The 21542-nt window shown below is 41.2% G+C and overlaps 1 protein-coding gene across 1 annotated transcript in view; it reads right to left on the reverse strand.

Moving 5' to 3' along the window:
* LRP12 (LDL receptor related protein 12) overlaps nucleotides 1-19002 on the reverse strand; it is a 54358-nt gene extending 35356 nt beyond the window's left edge. The window contains exon 1 of the mRNA XM_084282306.1: nucleotides 18633-19002. Coding sequence (XP_084138432.1) covers nucleotides 18633-18711 — 79 coding nt within the window. The 5' untranslated portion in view covers nucleotides 18712-19002. The remainder of the gene's footprint in view (nucleotides 1-18632) is intronic.
* Nucleotides 19003-21542: the final 2540 nt, after the last annotated feature.

Here is a 21542-nt window from a genome sequence, read left to right on the forward strand (position 1 = left end):
GAGTTGGATTAAAAAAAAAAAAAAAAAAAAAGGAACTCTAAAAACAATTTAACACTTCAAACAGTGAATTTACAGCTAAATCTCAAGTAATTAAAAAAAAAAAAAGTCAGGAAATCAGAGGAGAAGGGGATAAAACAGAAACTGGGGGAAAAAAAGAGAACATACTGCCTACCCATCCTTAACTAAATTATCTCCTTGATAAGGTTTTAGAACAGGCTTCAGCACCTACTCTTAACTGATTAGGCCCTATTATGAATGCAAATTAGCTATTTACCCTCTTATTCAAAAACATGCCACTGCCTTATTACTTACAAACCTTGAAAAAGCCAGAGTCTCTCTGCTATTTAAAAAAGCTATGCTTAAAAATAATAAAGCTCAATTATTTTAACAAAGGGCTGTTCAGAGCCTTTGTACACGTGCAATTGCAGTAACTATTCTTTCCTTCTGAAATCCCATTTCAGAAACTAAAAGTATTTCTCATTTGAGAAGTGCTAGACTAGGGGAAAAATTTGATGTGTGGGCTGCATAGTGCTTATATAGTAGGGGGAAAAAGCATTTCAGATTTGATTCATACTCTCCACATGCTTCATACTTTTATCTACTACAGTTTCTTTATATTGTTGCAGCAGTAAAATACCTGGTTCTGCTTTTGCTCCATGCAGGTTTAGATTGATTTCCCTTCTTAATTCCTTGCAACAATAGGAACACATGGTAGTAGGCAACTGTCTATACATACAGCTGGTATATTATATATAAAAATAAATCTAAAAACCATCTACAGTCAACCAGAAGATTTCAGAGCTCTGTCAGACATTAGATGTTAAAAGCAGAGCTTCGGGTCATATATTCTTAAGATGTAATACAGCTGGATACCCTGTCTTTTTTCAATGTCTTGATTCTGTTCTGTCTTGAAAAAGTACTAACAGAAGAAATGAAATCATTATTCATAAACTAATACAGAAACCATCATAAATCTAACGTAAGCTTGCAGAAATGAAAACATTATCTGCCATTACCCCAAGAATCCCTACCAGGAACCCTCAAAACATCTAAGCTTCTGGTTACAGATGACAGCATGACTCAGATTTACAACTGATTTTTTCCAAAAAAGACTTCAGTAGTGTAGGAGTACATTCTACTGGGGGAAGGAGGGGGGCGAAGAGAATCACGAGGATTATTAAAGAAAAGGAAAACACTGCTTCACTGCTATTTCTTTATTAGGGGCCTACATCACATGTGACCAATAGCTCAAAACAAAAGAGAAAAAGGAAAATACTGGAAACTAGTCATGTTCACTAAAACCAAACAAAAAAACACAATTAATTGCCTCAAAATCCAGAAAACATTAAACCTGTTGGTTTCATACAATAAAGCCAATTGAAATAATTATTTTTAAGCCTTTACGCAACAGATGGGCTAAGATATTACAATTCAGGCAGAAATCAAGAAGGAAATTTCATACATTTGACAGGCACAAAAGTAGAGGATTGATAAACCTGACTTCTGAGTTAGCTGGCGTCCTAGTGAACGAACATCAGCCTGAGCAAACATGGGAATGTCCGAGTTAAACAGTAGATTCCCACTCAGCTTCAACTCTGGCTTTACGAAGGTAAAAACAATAAATACAAATTAACTGAAAAACAACCCACCCTCATTCACTAACCGAACTGAATGCAAACTCTTTACTGGAAAGGATAGTGAAGCAACATTGTATTTACATGCACAAACATCCAATACAAAAAACATAGAAGTACAGCAGTTCATTGCATCTATGAAAAATATTCTCATTTGAAAGATAAAACTGTTTTCTTCCCTTCCTGCTACTTATTACTAGAAATAAACCTTTGACTTAGATAACCTTTTATACTCCTTCATGTGTTTGATTTTCTTTCTGATAGAATTATAAAGCACTGCAAAGTTCCCAAGATTGTTTTCTTTAATTTACAAAAAAAAAAAAAGTTCACAGAAACCACAGACCTTGCAAATACTGTGCAGACTTGTTTATGCAATGTCTGCCAAAGGGAGTTTTTAGACCCCTAGCACCTATTCAGACTGAAACTGAGCTTACACAAAATGTCACGCAGTCTGCCCAGCTATCTTCCAATACACAGGACAGAACCTCTGTCCCTTATTAATGCTTCACTGAAGCTATTGGAGTGTAGAAGTAACACTGCATAGCGTAGCTCAGCACACCCCTGTTCACACGAACTGCAACAACATGGTAAAAAGCACAGGCAAAGCAGGGAAAAACCCCGCAGGGAACACACTTCTTGCTTGTGCCTCCAACCCCAGTAGAGCAAGGCTTTTTGTTAATTTTGTGCAAACACCCACATGCAAAATTCATGCATTACATATTATGAATAATTTGATCTGCTCTAGTTATAGCAGATAGAAATGGAGATGTCACTGAGTTTCGAGGGAACTACAACACGTAGACATTTCTATTCTCACTAATAAGAAGACATTCAATTCACGCAGTTGCTCCTCTACAGTTGTCAGTTTCAAAATCTCAATAGCTATGACAGAAAAGGCTATTAAATAGCTACAATAATTTTCTAGACTTGCCTAAACTATGCTGTTTATTAAATATCCTCAGGAGTTAGGAAGAGCTGAATTTGCTGCAGGTTGCCAGTCATAACATGCTGCATTCCTCAAAACTCACCGTGAATTGCTTCTATTCAAAAAGAAGACATTAGTTAGATCGTTTAGTTAGACAGATTGCCTACAATACATGAAATTCATTTTCTTAAGATCTTTAATAGCCAAGGCACATTCCTGGTACAAACACGTGTGCACACACTTGCACGAGTATGTGCACCACCCATAGAAGAAATCTGTACATGGCAGCCTTGCTATTTTTTCATTCTTTTTGTTGAAAGCACGTTAGTTTCATAAAAACAAACAAATAACAAGGCAAATATCCAGTAAAATTTACGATCCAGTAAGGCTTATTTTCTCTCCTATGTTTTAAGCAAGACCCACATATACTTGCACTAAAAATCTCAGTTACAGCACAAGTCATTGATCCTAAAATAGTAAATTTCAGGAGCTCAATGAATATTTTCAAAAGGCTAGAATTAGACTACATGTATTTATCTAATTAAAGAACAATAGAGAACATGTATAAAACTCCAAGACTCAAACCAGTATTTATTTCCCTGTCTTTGGAATGCAAGTTTTTTTTTTTCCCCTCCTATGTTATCTGCTGTTAAAATTGTGATTCTTGTCCTGCAAGAAAGATGCTCGTGTTGTACTTTGCACATTATGAAACAGTGTTTAACACTTTTGATTTCAGACATTGGGTGTCTGAAATGACATCTGCAAAAGTGAATTTGCAAGAAGTTTAGATTCTCCCCTACTTAGCTCATAGTAGCTGTAAAACACAATGATATACTGCTCTTTTTTTTTTATTTATTTTTTCCTAAAAGCGCAAGTAAGCATTTATCGTCATTATAACTTTACTGTCAGAAGCAAGACACAAACACAAAAAGCAACTATTGCTCCACAGAGCTCCCTGCTTTGTGAGAACAGTGTATGTTACAGCTTACCAGCTAAAGGAACAGACAGTAAGAGAGAACAATATATAAAACAATTGGAAATCCCAGCCCATGAGGTGCCAAAACATAACGGTGGTGCTTTATAGGAACCACAGCAGCGGCCGGAATGTTTGAAGAAAGCAAGTGTGACAGCTTTGTGCATCTCATGTAGACATCTACCCAGGTGGTGGGAAGCACAAAAGGAAAAATGGACAAACCTGAGTAGTGTTAATAAGTGCGAAAGCTATCAGCAAAGAACCACTGCAGACCAACAGGATGGTAAAACCAAGTGAAGCAGAACTTTGATTAAGAGCTACTCGGTGCTTAGATCCCTCATTCTCCCTCGCCTTCCCTCTTTCTCCCAAATAACCCAAATCAAAGTTCAGACTTCTGCACACCAAATGTAAAGGTCTGTCCCTTGGAAACTTTGGGAAGCATTTAGGAAAGTCTGAACTATTTTGTGTTAGAGGTAGCTATAGAGACAGGAGGAGATGTGACATGAAAACAGCTGTAAAATAGTACTTGCAATATAAAGAGATGGTTAACACGGCCACCTCTATATGCAATGAAAAGAAGTGCATGCGACAGCCAGAGTACTTCTTTTTCTCATTGGAAAGAACTGCAGGGTACTGGAGCCTCTCGCCACGGGGATTCACAGTAATTAAAAAAGATAAACAATCTTCTACTATCAGGACCTAGAAACAAGAGACTGTTGGATAGCACAATTGCAAAATGAAGCAAAGAAATCCTTTCTGTAGGGTTGAATAAGCATTTGACTTGACAGCCAGTGTAGGCAGCCGCAATTCAGAGTATACAGCAAGATTTCAAGACAGCCACAGCATATGTAACTTCATTGAAAAGGGCAGACCTAAGTTTGTTTCAAAACACTTGTGTAAAATGTCCCAAGAATGCAGTTTCACAGCGGGGAAAGAGAAATTACTACTGGAAAACTTGGGGTTTTTTTGAAAGACTATTACTTCTTACAGAAATTAAGTGATCACAATGACTTGTAGATTGCCAAAGTATACAATGAAGGCCCTCTGTAAGACCCTAAATGCACCTTCTGTGCTTACTCTCAATAGAGGCAGTAAGAAAAGCCCTACATTGTATGGGTCACAAAATCCCATGTTTTATTATATTACAGCAACTCTAAGCATGCAAAAGAAGTCCCGCAACCTTCAGCTTTACACAGCTATGTCCGTAATGCAGAATTCAAACGACATCCTTTTTTCCTCTGCATCATTCAAACATGTAAAGATGCACCTCTGCCAAGCACGTAAGTGTACCTCAGTGCAGCACAATCATGATTTGAATCTGAGCGTTTTGCAAGAAATTGGAAATGTCTAGAAAATTTATGACATGTTTATTTGTTTATCTGTCAAATAACGCCAATTTTGGTGTCTCACGGCACACTGAACCTTCATGTTTCAAATATAAGTTCACGGTGATTCGAAAGATCAGATTTTAAGAAGTCAGGGACAACCTTGAAATAGACAGGCACATTTGCAGAGCTGTGAACTGGACCATTCACTTCCACCTAACGTTACCATCTTAACGAAAAAGCTCTACGGAGATGGATGGCCAAGAAGTAAGTTGCTTCCTTTAACTGAAGCAGATCTCATAATCGTGGCCATACCTGAGGCTACACCATCCCTCTCAGCTCCAGCACTGCGTGAGGCTGCTGAATTGCGATGTTCCTGTTCTTGGGCTGATGCGCACAAGGGGAGAAGTATAAATGAGGGTTCACACACTCACAGTGCTCCCCCTCCCCTCCAGACCCTGGGATGTTCACAAAAAAAGCACAGCAAGCCTCACACCACAGTACACTTGAGAACCTTACCAAAGGCCCAGCTCCCCTGGGGAGGTGAAGGCAGAGCAGCAGGAGTGAACATACCCCAACCCACACACTCTAGGAGAGAGTTCCTATGACAAAAGCCCAAGTAGGCTTGAACATAATCAGAGGAATGAATGCCTCTGTGAGGAGAATGTGCTCTAACAGGTATTTCCAAAATCCTTATCACCATTTACTCTGACATTCAGACTCATAATTACTTTCCAGCACGTTATCCCTACACCTAGTACGCCATTTCTCCATTTTTGTCTCGACACAAACTCTTTCAGCTCTTATTTTTCCCGTCTTGACTGAAAAACGTTCCCACACATTTATGTAAGACATTAACTTCCTTTCTGCTAAGAGCTTTAACAACTTACGATTTTTTTTCTGCAGTCCAGTTACAGTATTTAAAAAAAAAATCATAGAATCAGTGAATATCCGAGTTGGAAGGGACCCACAAAGATCACTGAGTCCAACTCCTGGGTCCCCAGTGGCCCACCATCAAAAAAAATCTTATTAAAGATATAGGATACTATATCAAAATGTTTCTACTCTTCCTCAGAAAATTCCTGCCAGAACCATTCAGAGGAGTACTAGGTGGCTGAAGGTCAAGTAATGCAATTACTGCCCAACCCACCATCCACCCAGTTCACAACCTGATACTCCCAAAGCCACTTGGAGTTGTTCAGTTTACTCATTCTCACTCTTATCTGGCTGAGTATCAACTTGAGACTATTTTTCAATTGATCACATAGTATAAGTGCAATTGTGTGCATCTCTACACCCATTTCTCAATACTTTGGCCTATTTCTACCACATTTGGCAGAAGGGTAACAGTCCCCAAAATCCAGTTTTAATTTCATTACAATGTGTATTTCTACTTGTGTTCAAAAATGTTTCGCTGCAAAATTACCTGTTACTAAATGGGTAACACATAATGGGAAACTCCACACAGAACGCTATAATTCTTGAGAAGAAACGTTTGTACTTTCCTGCTTCCAGTAAAATGGCTCGTCTGAAGGAGGTCTCTATCCAGCAGCAGCAGATCATCACTGAACTGCATCCACTCACTTAACAAAGAGTAGCTTAAATATACAGTGGGCCTTACTCCTTACGAGCAGAAGAGGACTAGCATTTTGGGGACGAGAGAAATGAGTTGGTACTTACAGTTTTAAAAACAGACAGGATAGGAGCTGGAGTTACAAATACAGTGGTAACAGACACACTGCTCTCAAGGCAGCCTCCTTCCAGTTAAACTAAAATTCAGCGATTGCATCCTTCCCAAAAGGGTGCCATTTGCATTTAAATGCTTTAGGACCACTCTTCACCCTTTATCTTCCCTCCTCTGAGTGGGCAATTTTCCAGGTGCGAAGCCAGCCTCCAAGATACATGTACTTAGTACACTTCAGGACTTGCACGCTACTGAGCTTCAGGCATTTAAGTAATCAGACTCGTCTGCCTACACTGAGAAGTGAGAAAAAGAGACTTCTCTGAAGACAGGTTCAGATCAGTAAGTCACATTCCTGTTGCCTCTCATTCCTTTAATAAACTTGCCTTTTCCCACATTGACTCTGCCTTAAGCTAAGCCAAACTGATACTCCCCACTGTACGCACAAAATCAGAAATGACAGGAAATGGGAAATAGCAGACTCTATTCACGAACAATTATGGAGCAGCTTTTTATTTTCTGTGCTTCAACTTCTACCCTGTAAACAAGAATACTTCACAGGAACGCTATTAGTGTGAGGGGTTATTAGGCCATCTTAATGCTTAATCCGTAGATAATAAAGAGCTTTTAGACAACTGCACAAAAAAAATATTCTAAAATAAAAGTGTTCTTTGAAGATTTCTTTCCAAGCAGGTCATATCAGTAAAGCACAGAAAACTTAGGTGTCAGTTAGGTTGATGGTATCCTTCCAGCGTAAGCCTATTTTTAAGAAAGCTTAACACCAGGAAGTCATTGTTTGATACACAAGTGCCCTCTTACAAAGAGATGCTCCGTATGAAGGAACAGTCAACTAGGGAAAAAACCTTAAACAGCAGCTATTTGTTGGGACACTCAAATTCAACCACTGTTCGAGTGAAACAAACTGCCTTATGAAGAATGGGATGAAGAAAGCTTTGGAAAATAGCCATGTGCAGACATACTAGTACTTTAGGTTAATACCATTAACCAAATTTGACAGGCAGTTGTATTCTTTCAGATGTAGCTTCTTTTCAATTTGCATAACAAGCATTGTTAGACTTGTGCATTGATGAAAGCAGATTACATCCCATACAATTCCTACTGGCAACTCTGCCCAATGAATAATAATAAGCCACAATTTAAGGACATGGGTTTCGCTGTGCATTTGCTGTTCAAAAAAAAAAAAAAAAAAAAAAAAAAAAAGGGAAGAGGGCATACACAAAGTATGGTTCTGGGAAAGAAGTATAAAGGAAGTATGGAATATTTCATGGTATGAGTTTGTCATTCTTCATCTTGTGTGCGTATATACTACAAATACATTACTTTCTAAAATTAGGAAGTACTTTGAAGTTGGTATATATTGCAAAACTGAAGAGTACGACTTATTTGTGATAAGTGCCAACTGTGAAGACAGAATACTTGCAAATTCTTGCACTGTTTATACTCCACCACTGATTGTTATCCACTTGACTACTTACTTGATTTTTCCTTTCAGGATCACCTACAGACATACACAGAGGCTAAGCACTGACTTTTACACAGTTTCTGTTATTACCAGTGTTGGAACACAGTAAGACAACGTGGTTTCTCAAGAGGTCTGTATATACACTCTTAGAAGCATTTTATCCAGTTCAGTCCCCAGACTGTTAGGCTTGCTGCAGCTAAGAGTGAATGTGCAACTCATTCATGTTAGCTTTTATCCTCTCAGGATCTGCATAGCTTTCTGAAGTGGATCACCTAAACCAGAGATGAATATCCTACAATAACCCTGGCTGGGTAAAATTTACCAATGCAGCTTTTAATAAAGATAGTTTTGAATTAATAAACATGCCAGTGAAAATTCCTAAGGTCTAAAGTCAATTTCCTTGCTTATAGTTATGAAACTGCAGGTAACAATTTTACCTGGTTTTTAAAAGCAGTTCATTTTGATTTGACTTCAGTCTTACTGATGCCAGCAGCAGTAAAATTTACACTGATCACAACAATGCACAGCAAAGTCAAGGCTGAGCTTAGATTAAAAGTCCACACCCTTTCCCCCTCCAAATAGGTATATGCATAATCAAAATAGCCAGAAAATTCATTAGCACTTACACAAAGTTATATGCACATCAGAAAACCAGAGGTTTACCTCAATGTTGTCAATTTCCATTAGCAGAATTACAGATGAAGTCAATAACTAACTTCACTACGAAAAGGCTAAGGCAGCGGTTCAGTATGTGGTAACACTAATAAATAAACACATCATGACCATGCTTCACTCTATTTCCACAGAGCAGTTCTAAGGCTTGGATTTCCTTTCTAAGGAATATAGCTTGATAAGGAAAATCGGTAAATTAGGCTTCAAAGCACTAATTCTGCTGTAGAATAAATAGTTAAAAATTACATATACAGGCAGACATTTCACTCTATTAAAAGCCAACCTGCTAACAAAATTCAGCACTTGCTCCTACACCCTTTTGAAAGAAAAGCATAGAATTTTAAAATAGCAAGAAATATGACACAGCATGGTGACAAGTAGAAGATCGATGTCAGACATAATGCCTACATGTTCAAATTTCTATTTATCCACTTTTATGTAATAACAAAGCGTATCTCTCAGTTAAGCACACATCCCTTCTCTTCAATAGCAGATTTCCAGATATAGGGAAAAGAGCAGGCCCAGAACAAGGGAACCTCATGAACTGCAAAACACAAACCCCGATTACATGTCTAAGTAAAATAAAACATCTTCAGACACTTCAAAAACATATCAAAGTATACAGCACTTCAGTGCAGGCATGAAGGAGATGCTTAATAAGGATCTGATGCCATAATCCTTACATATATACAGCAATAATTTATAAATTGTGCGCAGCAACTCTCAACTTTAAAGCTATTTCAGCTCTCCTCATCAGAATACGTCATCCTCCCTTGGAAAAAAAGCTACTGTTTGATGTGATCGTTTTACTTAAGTAACATGCATGCATGAGAAAGTGTGGATGTTTATTTCAAATTAAGTGCTTTGAGCAATTTATAGGCTCCCAAACGTACGCTACGGTCAGCAAGCAGGGTCTCAGATTAAAAATTTAAATTCTGACTTACTTTGGTTATTAATAATTTCTAAAAGCTACTGCATTTTATGGCGAATTCCTTCATGTGCAAAGCCGAAACAGCTACCCAGAGTTCAGGTCTGTCTCCTTTGCAGAACCAGAAACTAGGGTGAGTTCTAGAAAACTAGTAAGAGCGATTCAAACACACTCACTTCGTCCCTGCATATATATTCCTGGCCTCCATGGTTTTAATTGACATTTTGAGACAGATGTACTGCTGTATCTTTCACGATAGTGCTTCTAGAAAGTCAGCATTGAGCACTAACTTTTTGTTAGTTGAGAGTGCAGAGAGGGGTCTCACTCCCCATCCATGAGGAGTGAGACACTCTAGGCAGCCTGACTTCAAAGGGATTCACCCCAGGAGACACCATTACACTGTACAGTTTGCAGCACTGCTGCTCCTTCTAACCTGCACATCTGGAATACCGCATCTCCTGTTCCAGGAAAACTCCTCATGGACCCAAAGGCACCACAGACAAGCTGTGTGGCTCCAACAGACAGCAGGGAAAGCGGACTGTGCTCCTCACTACAGCAAGAAGACAAAGATATGCTCCTTTTGCCAAGTCTTATACATTCACGGTATTAAGGCAAAAGGGCTCTACAGGTCCCAGATACTGTTCACAGATTTCCACAGCTGAAGAACAGAAATTTAGTATTGTGGACTTCACAAGAGAGTGGTAACACTATCACTCAGCCTTGGTATGCTGGGTTACTCTTTACTTTAGGACTGTGGTAGCACTGAAGCTTCGCTGCAGTGTGCTCAGACACAACAGACGACTTCACATCAGGGAGGGGAGCGAGACAGCCAGACAACATCAGGCACTGCGAAGCGCTGCAGCTGGATCAGCCGCGACAGGGAGGTCAGCAGTAACTACACTCGAGGAGCGCGCGGCGCCGAGACGCAGCCAGCAGCGAAGCACAAAGCCCAAACGCCCTGTCAGCAAGAAGAGGAACACACGCCAGGGTCACAAAAAAAGGATGTTTCAAAATGCTGACAAAAGCCATACGCTGTGCTACAGAAATCCTCTAATATCTCTGCTCATTCACTTATCTCTTCTGAAGTACAGGTAAGAAGCAGGAATCTCAAGTTTCTGTGACATCCCGCTGCCTGAGCATACTCCTGAGACCTGAGAGACAGACCACGTGGAGAGACGGACTCACATGCAAGACCAGCTGCACTCCAATCCTTTTTCTCGACTGCTGATTATTCCCAAAAGTAACAACTTAGACTGATTAGATGCTCACACAGTCACCATAACACCCCTTAAAATAAAAAGACTGTTCCCCTTACTGCCATTTTCACAGCCTCTTAAGTAACAGCTGTTCTCCCTGAGAGCTTGCACTTCCCCTTCCGTATTAAAGCATGGTTCTGCCACTGTTAGACATGAACATGTCTTCTCCAGTCTTTCCTTCTTTGCTGTCCCAACTTTCCAGTCTCCATAAGCATCTCTAGCCACGGAACTGGTCATTCTATTCAAACCTTAGGGTAGGAAACATATAAGCAACAGAAAGGCACACAGATGGGAGCTCAGTTTCTACTAATTACCCAACTACCCAAATCAGTCCCAAGCAGTACATCCAGCTGCACATCAGTATGATCACTGGTGTCTGACAATTTTATCATTCATCTTCCTGACTTGCCAACAGGCATCTCTTTGGGAATATTTAAACTGGTGTTTGCATCATGGAAAGGAGAAATGTTGCATCTCCATACTTAATAATTATAAATTGGAAAAAAAAAAAAAAAAATAGGAACTCTCCCAAGTCCAGTTACAAATATTTCCATACTGTTTAGACACGCATTTGGAGTTAAATCCCTGTGCACTGTCTCTGAGCACTTCTTTAGAAGAGAGTAAATGGAAAAGTGTAATTGCTTAGCAGTATGAAGAACAAACTGCAGTAAATACATGAATGCAACGAATAAGGCAGCATGTTAATTAGGACTCTAGAATCGTTCACTCTTTGGAAAGGGCTTCCTTCAGCAGGAAAACAAGGGGAGTGCTAAGGCCTCCACTTAAAGCTATGCATTTTTATATATGGGGATTTGTTTACTAAATGAAGTGACCCTAGCATGCTCAGTTCCAGTTACTACAATATCCCTAACTGAAGCTTTTACTTTCTTCTACTTGCAGTCAAATACCCAATGAGGGTATACTAACTCATTCTTGGATTCTAATATGCTTAATGAAAATTCACATACAGGTAAAGGCTAGGAGCCAGAACACATGAACACAAGCACGTGCTTTCCCCTCGCCGAGATGCATCAACGAGACATCCAATTTCTGTTCTCAATTTGCTCGCTTCTGAAAACTTTCAGAATGACAAAGTTATTCTGAAAGGAACAATTCCTTAAATGAATAAGCTCATCAATTTTTTTAAGAGACGTTGAATAGAACAAACTTATTTCTAGTAAGATAGTATAGATGTATAGATTAGAGGAAAAGTAATCTTGTTCAGGAGAGACCTGTTCCCGCAGTCTGTAGTTTTAGAGGGACCTGTCTCCCAGTAGGTTCACACAAAGCTAGAATCATAAAACCAAGTTACAGGAACCTCTACCGAGTGTTTTGTTCCTAAGTTTTGAACACCATAGTCTTCCACCACATACCAGTGTGCTCACACTGCTCGTTAGAGGATCACTTTCCTGTTTTCTGTCTGCAACTGACCTAAACACTGCTCTGAACTGCTACACAAAGTCGGTCCCGGGGACTTCCACTTGGCAGAGGAAACATCTCGGTTAGGGGAAGGATGGTCACGAATTACAGACACACAATCAGGTGCGTGCAAACATGTAAATCACAGCCTGAAAACATAGCTCAAGCTTACTTTCACCTTCCACAGAAATGCAAATAGTGCACTTTCATTGCTTTGCAGAAAGTTTGCAACTCTCGGTAAGTTAAGTTCAGCTTTCTTGCATGTCAAGCAAATTTCCCTAACCAACTAGAAAGTACCTATAAATCACAAGATGCTTATGTGAAAAGAGAGACTACCTTATGACAACCGCAGCTACTAAGCCAAATGTTTCTGTATGGCCATCAACTCCCTCCCCCCAGAATGCACTCCATTTAAAGGAGTTATTTTATTTTTATCACTGCTTTCTGATTTTTGTTCCAGTAACAAGTTAGGGCAAAAACAGATTAACACCTTTTCCTGCCTACTTCCAGAAAGTTGTTCCTCAAGAAACTGCTGAGCAACTTATCACCAATGCCCTCATGACCTAAGATTCAAACTGTAAGATTAGAGGGGGAAAAAATCGAATGGATCACTACTAAATATATTTGCCTTGCTAAAAAGCCTTTATTTCAACAACAGGTTAACAGTGTAGAAAGTGGCAGTGTATCCAAGTTTAAAGCATCTGGTCAGAGCACCAAGTCACAACCAAGTCCAGAAGAGTGCCTGTGGAAGTATTTGCACTCACCTGTCAGTCACACTCATAGTAGTAGTTTAAGCCTAGATATTCATGAGAATCAGTGCTATGTATTTCAATGCAATTGTGAATTTTAATTGTAATGAAATATTATTAAAGGAACAACTATGTCAAAAAGTCAAGGGTAGAAAATGCCACAAAATGTAGTCAGAAGAACACAACTTTTCAGAGCACAGTATCACAGAGCCTGCTATATAAACCACTGGGAGCACTGCTTGCTACTGACAGGATAAACACAGGAACTTGGATCTACAGCCATCTCCCATGCTATTAAACACATTGCTACCCAATGTTTTCTTAAAGCCACGTCAACTAAGCAGGCTGAATCTTAGTGACCACTTGACACCTCAGTATAATTGGCACCACAAAATGTTCGAGCTAGCAATTCTGCCCTGCATACAAGTGCGACTGTGTGAACTGTGAGACAGCAAAAATAAAAATAAAAATCCAAGCTTGTTAACACATCACACTCTCAATTAGTGCCTTGCTAGATATCTTAGCTGTTCCAGTGCTCAGCATCACTATTAACTATCTGCGACAATATAAATGGAGCACTACCCCTGGAAAATGCAGAGCCATCTCAAAAAAAAAAAACAAAAAGAGACTATGTATGCAGTACAAACAGTACTCATGAATAAAAAAAATAAGGGAATGAATCTCCTACTTAACAAGGATGAAAAAAATGCCTTCCACAGCTTGGAAAGCTAGGGCAAAATAAAAGCTATGGTAAAAGGTAAATGTGTGCAGAGGCACTTCTGTAACTAACATATCAAAATATTAACTTTAAGAATTTGAGATCTGTTAATGAACCATAAGACTGATCATAATTGTAAGTCTTAATAAGGAGAAATATAAAACAATATATACTGTGCTCAGTTAAAAAAAAATACAGATGTGGTACCCATCTATCTGATATTGAAATAGGATCCAGCAAAACAAAGGAGTCACACAGATTCACCCGTAGGGCCCTTCCAACCCAGCAGTGCTCTTCTCCTCCTAGCAATGTCAGAAGAAAGCTGGAAAAGCCAAGCTAATTATACATTTTGCTCTGATGACAGTAATGGAATCAGGTGGTTTCTGTCCTGATTCCAGCTACAAGTACCTCTCTGTTCATCCTCTGGCTGAAGGTGTTCTCATTTAGCGTGTACTTAAAATCACCCCAATTACCTTAGATTAAAATTTTCAAACTCTTTTTTTGCTACGAGGTTGTCTAGGATCTGCTTTTTTCTTCTCCTCTCAGACAAACACTCAAAGCATTATCCACATGACCTCACAGGTACTCTGATTACAGACCTAACTGTGGCTCTGAACAGCCAGTTGAGTATGTACTTACATAACTTGACAGATGATAAACTTCTTAGACAATAGAAATTGCTATGCCATTAAAATTAGGCCATTTTCTCTTTAAGGACTACAAAACCTTTCTAATATGTTAAACACAGCAGTTTTGCCAATAATATGATTTACTTCCTAGCAAAATATATTTGTCCAATGTATCCCAGAAGTATCACTAAAAAGTGACATTTAAGAGTTTAAGGTACAATGGTTTATTAAGCCAAGCCATTCCTTTATGACAGTGCGTTCTAGCTTTATAGCACAACTTCTTTAGAAAATGAAATAAATTGGCTGGCAGACTTTACTTGCTTACTGGATTCAAGCTATTCTTTCAAATAAGAATGAAGGCAATTTTATTTTTCCTCATGCCATTGTCAGCAAACTGACATGAAACTAAAATTTGGGTCCAGACTAGTTAACTTTTTTAACTATTTGACCTGCCTGATCTTAAAACCATGAAAAAACAAATGAATGATGGATTATGTGTGATCTCATTGTAACCTCAATCAACGTTTGTACTACAGAAACCTGGGATGGTACTAATCCAGAACTAAGCGTTTTAAAGCCTGTATGTCTCTTCTTTTCATGGGCCAGAATAATGTCGATAGCACTGCAGTCTCAGTGGTAACATGCAACATTGCTTCAATTATGATTTCTGGGAATAACAATTTTCAGACCTCTTCTAATGATTCTCATTCATCAGCACTTAAGTAAAGCCCCAAACCCATCCTGTAGATATGGAGAAGTAAGACCGATCTCTATCATGCCACAAAGTTCTGCCCTCGAGCTGTTTCAGTGACACAGTCCCACTTCTGTAAATACTTTTCTTTTATACGTATTACGTCCGGTGAAGGCAGAAGTAGGGTAATTAGCCTACTGTACCTCGGGATTGATCACTACCAACTCTACAACATGCAATAAAATCTGCTGTAGTTTTCTGTTGAGTGGGACAGAAATTCTTACTACATGGTGTGATGACAGGTACAGTTAAGACAAAAAGTTGGACTCTGCAGCAGTCTGAAAAAGGTGAGTATCCACATCTCCACACCACATCCAAAGGGCAAACAAAAGCATGCCTTTGTTTTTGCACCGTGCCACTCCAGAGACTTTTCATAACTTGAACTCTGCTCACCAGTCTCTCCCTAACTGGTCTTGAAAACACTGCATTACAGCACCTGTAAGATATAAACCATCATCCTGCCAAGGGTTAAATAAAAATCTAATGTAATAGGAATTCAGTTCTCAAATCCAAGCTGATGTTTTAACAAGAAAACAAAACTCATTTGATTTCCAGCTAATCAATCATCAAACTCTGTTTTGAAAAATCCTGCCCTCAAGAGAATACGACCAATTTCTCAAATGATGTTTTTCCCCTACAGAAATCACTTAATGCAATATACAGCTTTGTTTTGAAAACAGGCAACTCTTAGGGCCTTTGAGATATGCAGAAATATCTTCACGCTTATCCTGTTAAAAGCCATGCCAGAACTGTATAGAGAAATGTATAATAAAGTATTTATTGGATAGAAAATTTCCAAGTCAACAGGAAGGCCAGTTATATTAAAAAGTGAATACTGCTGCCCAATATCCTACCAAGCTAAAATTCTTGTTAGTCAGTGCTATTCCAATATTTCACACATCAGTATTCCTCCTTCTCAATTTTTTATAATTACAGTCATCATCAGAAGGAAGGTTTGAAAAAAAAATGACTAACTACAGGGAAACAGAGAAACATTCTCTGGAGAGCTCAAGGCCCACATATCAACCTCCATGAATTTAGTATTTTAATTAGTGGAAAATTCTAGATATAGCTGTGCAACTGCATAATGGAAGTAAACCAAAGCAATGCACTACCGCTTCTCCAAGTATGTGTTTACCCTGAGCACTGCCTACTGAATTCAAAGCCATAACACACAGTACCATAACGATATCTGCAAGACTCTGCTCAGGATCAACACTGCTGTCCAGAGCTCTGCTGTCAGCAGCGCCTTGATCAAAGTTCATGGTGACATTATTTTAGTTTGGAAGAACTAAAAGCAGCTGTACAGGAAGGTAAGAGGCTTTAATGGGGAATATTTCCCACTCCCACTTCCATCTCCCCAGAGAAATGAACAAGACAAATCAAAATGAGTACTAGAGATAGGGCTTCGCTACATAGCAAATGATTGTTCTCCTCTTGGATGCTCTAGTGTGGGAAGAATAAAGTTCCCTTCCTTTGAGCTGTGAAATTGCTCAGAACTTCAGACATTTATAACAAGAAGTTGTAGGGAGAAATTAATCCTTCAAGAGGATGAGGCAGCAGACTGACAAAGTGGACGCTGCCTTCCCTTCGCATCAATGATGACAATGAACAGCAACGGGTTTCTCAGCGAGGCAAAGAGTTATGGAGCCTTCCTCGTACTTGATTGAACTTTGGAAAACCTAGAGTAAAGGTCCATAAAAGATGTTATTCCGCATGTATTTTACTTAGTTGTTAAAACAAACAACCAAAAAACACGCCCACACTCTCTCAACAGAGGATTGTGCTTGTTGTTTAAGTTTTACAGTGGAAATGCTGACAACAGTGCCAAATCTATAGCACCACAGCCTGAAACTATCTACTGAAGTTTGGCTGGTGAGGCTTGTCACAAAAAATTAGCAATTTCACTTTTTATTTCAGTTGTGGAGATTATAAGAGAATAATATAGACTTTGTTAAAAAACCTCTGCACAGAAGTTACATTTCTCAAGCGCATTAAGTACATAAACGTAAGGATAACTTAACATCTCCAGAACTGAGATTTTCTTCACCATTTCCTGCTCACCACAAGCCAACTCCTTTCCATTTGTGCTTTCACTTTAGCTTTTGACATATGATTTTTTACCAGCCTACATAAAGACTCTCTTCTTTGGCATTGTGTGCATTTAAAAGGTTGGTCAGCACCTTGCCTTGCTTATCCAAGGGGGCTCACTTAAAAATTAAACTATGCTAGTGTAACTATTCAGTTACAGACACTGGTGTAACCATAGTTCTACGTGAAGAAGCCTATCTTACTTTTACTCACTTAAATATATATTAATCAATGAAATGGGAAGCATTCTTAAAAGTTTATGCGGAGTATCTACAGTCAAGGCACCGCTATTCGCAGCACAGGCACACACTGGACAAAGCCCTTTGCACAGACAAAACCTGAGTGTATCAACCCCCTGGCCTCCAGTTTGTTTTACTGAACAGTTAAACAGATTCTAACTTAATATGCCCAATCCCATGTTCAAAGTAAAGGCACCAACTTCAGAATTGGCTAACCCATGGCCGCTGTTGACGTCCCCCTGAGAGCGAGACACATGCCCAGCTCCACGCCAGCCGGCTGCTCCTCACGTCGGGGCCCAGCGGCAGAGCCTGCACTCAAGTTTGTAAAACAAACACAACTCCGGGAGGGAAAGCGAGACAACACTCGCCGCAAAGCATCTGGGGTTTGCCCTATTACATGCCACCGGGCTACCTACACACCATAAAGCAGCAGCGTAAACACAGCCGCTCACGCAATCATTATGTATTTTTTGTGAGCAGCTTTGTTTAAAGACGGGTTCATAGCCAGCCACGAAATGCCATTTTGGCAGGGGCTGCGGGCGCACTGAACAAAAGCGGAGGTCCGAGGCCTGCGCTGGCCGTGCCACAAACTCCTGGCCCGACAGCAGCGCCTCGACACCCCCTCGGCACCCCTCAGTGGGAGCATCCTGCGTGGCCTCCGTCCCAACCTGGCTGGCGTAAAACATCTCCCCGGCATCGTCTCGCCGCCCAGAGCCGGCGCTGACTCGTGACTCAGAGGATTTGGGGTTTGTTTTGTTTGTGCAGTCGCGCACCAACTCCGGAGTTCCCAGCCGCGCGGACATCTGCGGGAGATAAAGGCGAGGGCAGCCGGGCCAAATCCCAGCCTCCGCCTGCAGGACCTCCCTGAGGAAGATTTCCACCCACGTCCCCCAAGCGGGGTTGGGGGAAAAAAATCAAGAAGAAATCACAAAGAGCGAGCCGTGGAGCGGCCGGGCTCGGCGGCTGGGGGAAGGGAAGGGAAGGGAAGGGAAGGGAAGGGAAGGGGAAGCCCGGGGCCGGCCGGCAGGACGGGGGCGGTCCAGGGGGGTGCCCCCGGGCCCTGCCCCCGGGCTGAGGGACCCCGGGCCCGCCGCCCAAAGGCCGCTTTGTTCGCCCCCCACCCCCCCACCCCGGGCGGCGTCGCTGCCCCGGTACCTACCGCAGCAGGAGACGACGAGGAGCAGGAGCTGCGCTGACCTCCATGCCGGGGAGCCTCCTGCGCTCCCCCAAGGGGCCATAACCCCGGCCCGCGGCGAGGCGACGAGCAGCAGCCGGTCCTGCCACCGCCGCGCCCCCGACACGCAGCCGGAGCCGCCAAGCGAGAGGAGGCTGAAGGAGGGGGGGGGGGGGGGGGAGAGAACCGGCCTCGCCTCGCCCCCCCGCCGGAGCTGCGGCCTCGGGGAGCGCTAGCGGCCCGCACTCGCCCTCCTCATCCGCCCGCCCGCGGAGCCATGAGCCGCCGCCGCTGCCTCCGCCGGCCTCGGCCTCCTTCCCTCCGCCCCGCAAACGCTTCCTCCTCCCGGCTGGGCTCCGCCGCGGCTGCGCACTGCCCCGCCGAGCGCATGGAGGCGCCGCCGGCAGCCGCGGGGCGGAGCGGAGCCGAGCGGGGCGGCGGGGGAGGGCCCGGCCTCGGCCCGGCACCTCCCGGCCCGCCCCGCCGCGGGGAGGCCGCGACCTCTGAGGGGAAGGGCCCGAAGTGGGCTCCGAGGGGCTGGGAGGGGGAAAGCAGCCCCCCTGGTGCAGGCCTGATCCGGTACCCTGAAAACGTGTGTGTGAAATGCAGCCCGCTCGGCGAAGCACCGAGACGCCAGGCAGCCCCTCGCCGAGGCGTTTCTGGCCTCCAAATCTGCGTTTCACAAATAAGACCTGAAAAGGAATGTGTAAACAAAAAAGTTAAACTCTGCGGTGGATGTGTTGCATCCGGATTTACGGACCTACACGTGTAGCTTCGACACGGAACATTTCTGTTAACATACGATTAGCCACCCTTCACCGTGCATTTCTGTTAACGTACAATGAACCATCCTTCACCGTATGTTTCTGTTAATGTACAATTAACCATCCTTCACCTTTTAATGACCTTATTTTTTCACAGTTTCTATCACTCTCCATTGTTTGAGTATCAAAAGCAAGTAGGATTCACAGTGCAATCTCTATCTAGAATTTTGCAGCGTCAGTTGCAGACTTAGAGAAGTGTTTATTGCCCGAAAGCTCCTCAGCTCTACTAGATGTGCTGATTTATTAGGAAAATAAATTATTACCATTTCTTAAAAGAACAAAAATCACACAGGTCAGGCTTCATTGCTACATCATGAGAACAGATGTTCTGGATCCGACCAGAGCTCTGGCTCCATGAAAGTTGATGGTTGTGGCAATTGCTCTATTTCTCCTTACTTTTTTTTTTTTTTTTCACTGCTCTTCCCTGATTCCTCCCCTGTTTATTTCCCACCCACCGTTTCATTTCAGAAGGAAAAGAAGTATATTGGGGGATATGTCTTTTTTGGAGGTGTGTAGGGGAAATAGGTTGTTATATGGATGAGCATCTTGAAGTAGATAAAGTATCAGTGATAGTCACTAAAGAAGGAAGACAAACCAGACAAGCCTGAATGTTCCCTTACTCTCTGGGAAGTTGTGGCTCAGGAACACCCTGAATTATAGATGATATCATTGAGTTTAATAACTCTCAATGGATTAGTCTTTGGTAAATTTATCCAGTCACAGTTTGAACCTATGAGCGACATGACTTCAACTCTCAGAAGCCATAACTATGCATACAAAAAATAGCACTTAAAGGGAGAAAAAAACACAACCTCTATTTGCAGGTTTATACAAATAAATTCACAGTGTCTTAGTAAACTTTTTCTTTCTTTTTCTTTTTTTTTTTTCTTTTTTTTTTTTCAAACTTGCAAGTTTGAACAACTTCTTCACTGAAACCTCGCATGCCCTATATTTCCACCCAGTGTATCCCATTCCCTTTTTTGTTGTTAATTATTAACGGGGGATCGGTGGAAAGATGCTCAGGAAGTCTGCTGCTGGGAAAGATACTGCTGCCTTTATGAACAGATGCAGCACAGAACCTGTGCCCACACAGAGACTTCTAACCCTCCCACAGTAATTGCAGCTGTACTCGCTGGGTGCAAGTCCTTACTGGAACTCATTAAACTCTCTGCTGTAGAGATAGGTCAACATTAAACAAACAAATCAGTACATAATCCATAACCTTTCTCTGCTCCTCCCAAAGTTATTTTTGTCTGTCTAGTTCAACCCAATTTCTACCACCCAGTTGCATGTTATTGAGAGATGTGATATGATTCTCTTTCCAGAGACTTCAGTTGCACAACAAAGAAAACACTAATTATCTTTTCAGATTAAATGCTATTCCAAACATCCCTATTGGCAAAACTGCTTTCAGTCACTCACACAAACAAGTGGTTACCCTTTATCGTTTACCCAGGTTGATCATTCAAGGCAGTGGAGAGCAAAGCATCAACCCCTGGCATCATGTGCTTAATTTTAACACTGTTCTCAAAGATGCAAAGCAAAGGATGATATGTAAAAGACTCCTTCCTCTGTACTAAATGAGCTTGGCAAGCAAAAGGTGAGATAGTGATGTAATGACCTAAGGAACAACCTCTGAAGCTCTGGTTTGCCTACTTATGATGAACTGGATTTTTTAAGTCTAAGGAGGAGAATGTGTTAGGTCCAGACAAGATGCTCATGATATCAGGTAACATCTTTCCAGTAGTCCTCTTAGCAAGCTCACCAAATTTATGAACTTTGACATACTTAGAAAGATTCCTTTCCTGGCAAAGTTATCTGAGAAAAAATCTTACTCCTATTTTGCTGCTCCTTCTGTTGGCCTCTGCCAAGAGCTGTCTGTCTTAATCTCTTTGATGTTTGGGCGAAAAGTATCATTTTCCTTTTGTCTGAAAAGTGCCTAGTAAATCTTAACTGTGTATACATAAAATTCTAATAATGACTGCATGGATTTTTTTACTCTTATCTGAAGATGACAAATAAAATTTTATCAGTAGAAGTAATTTTTAAGCAGCACGGAAGTTGACACTGT

Source organism: Netta rufina (assembly GCF_964035555.1).
Source record: "Netta rufina genome assembly, chromosome: 2".
NCBI lineage: Eukaryota > Metazoa > Chordata > Aves > Anseriformes > Anatidae > Netta > Netta rufina.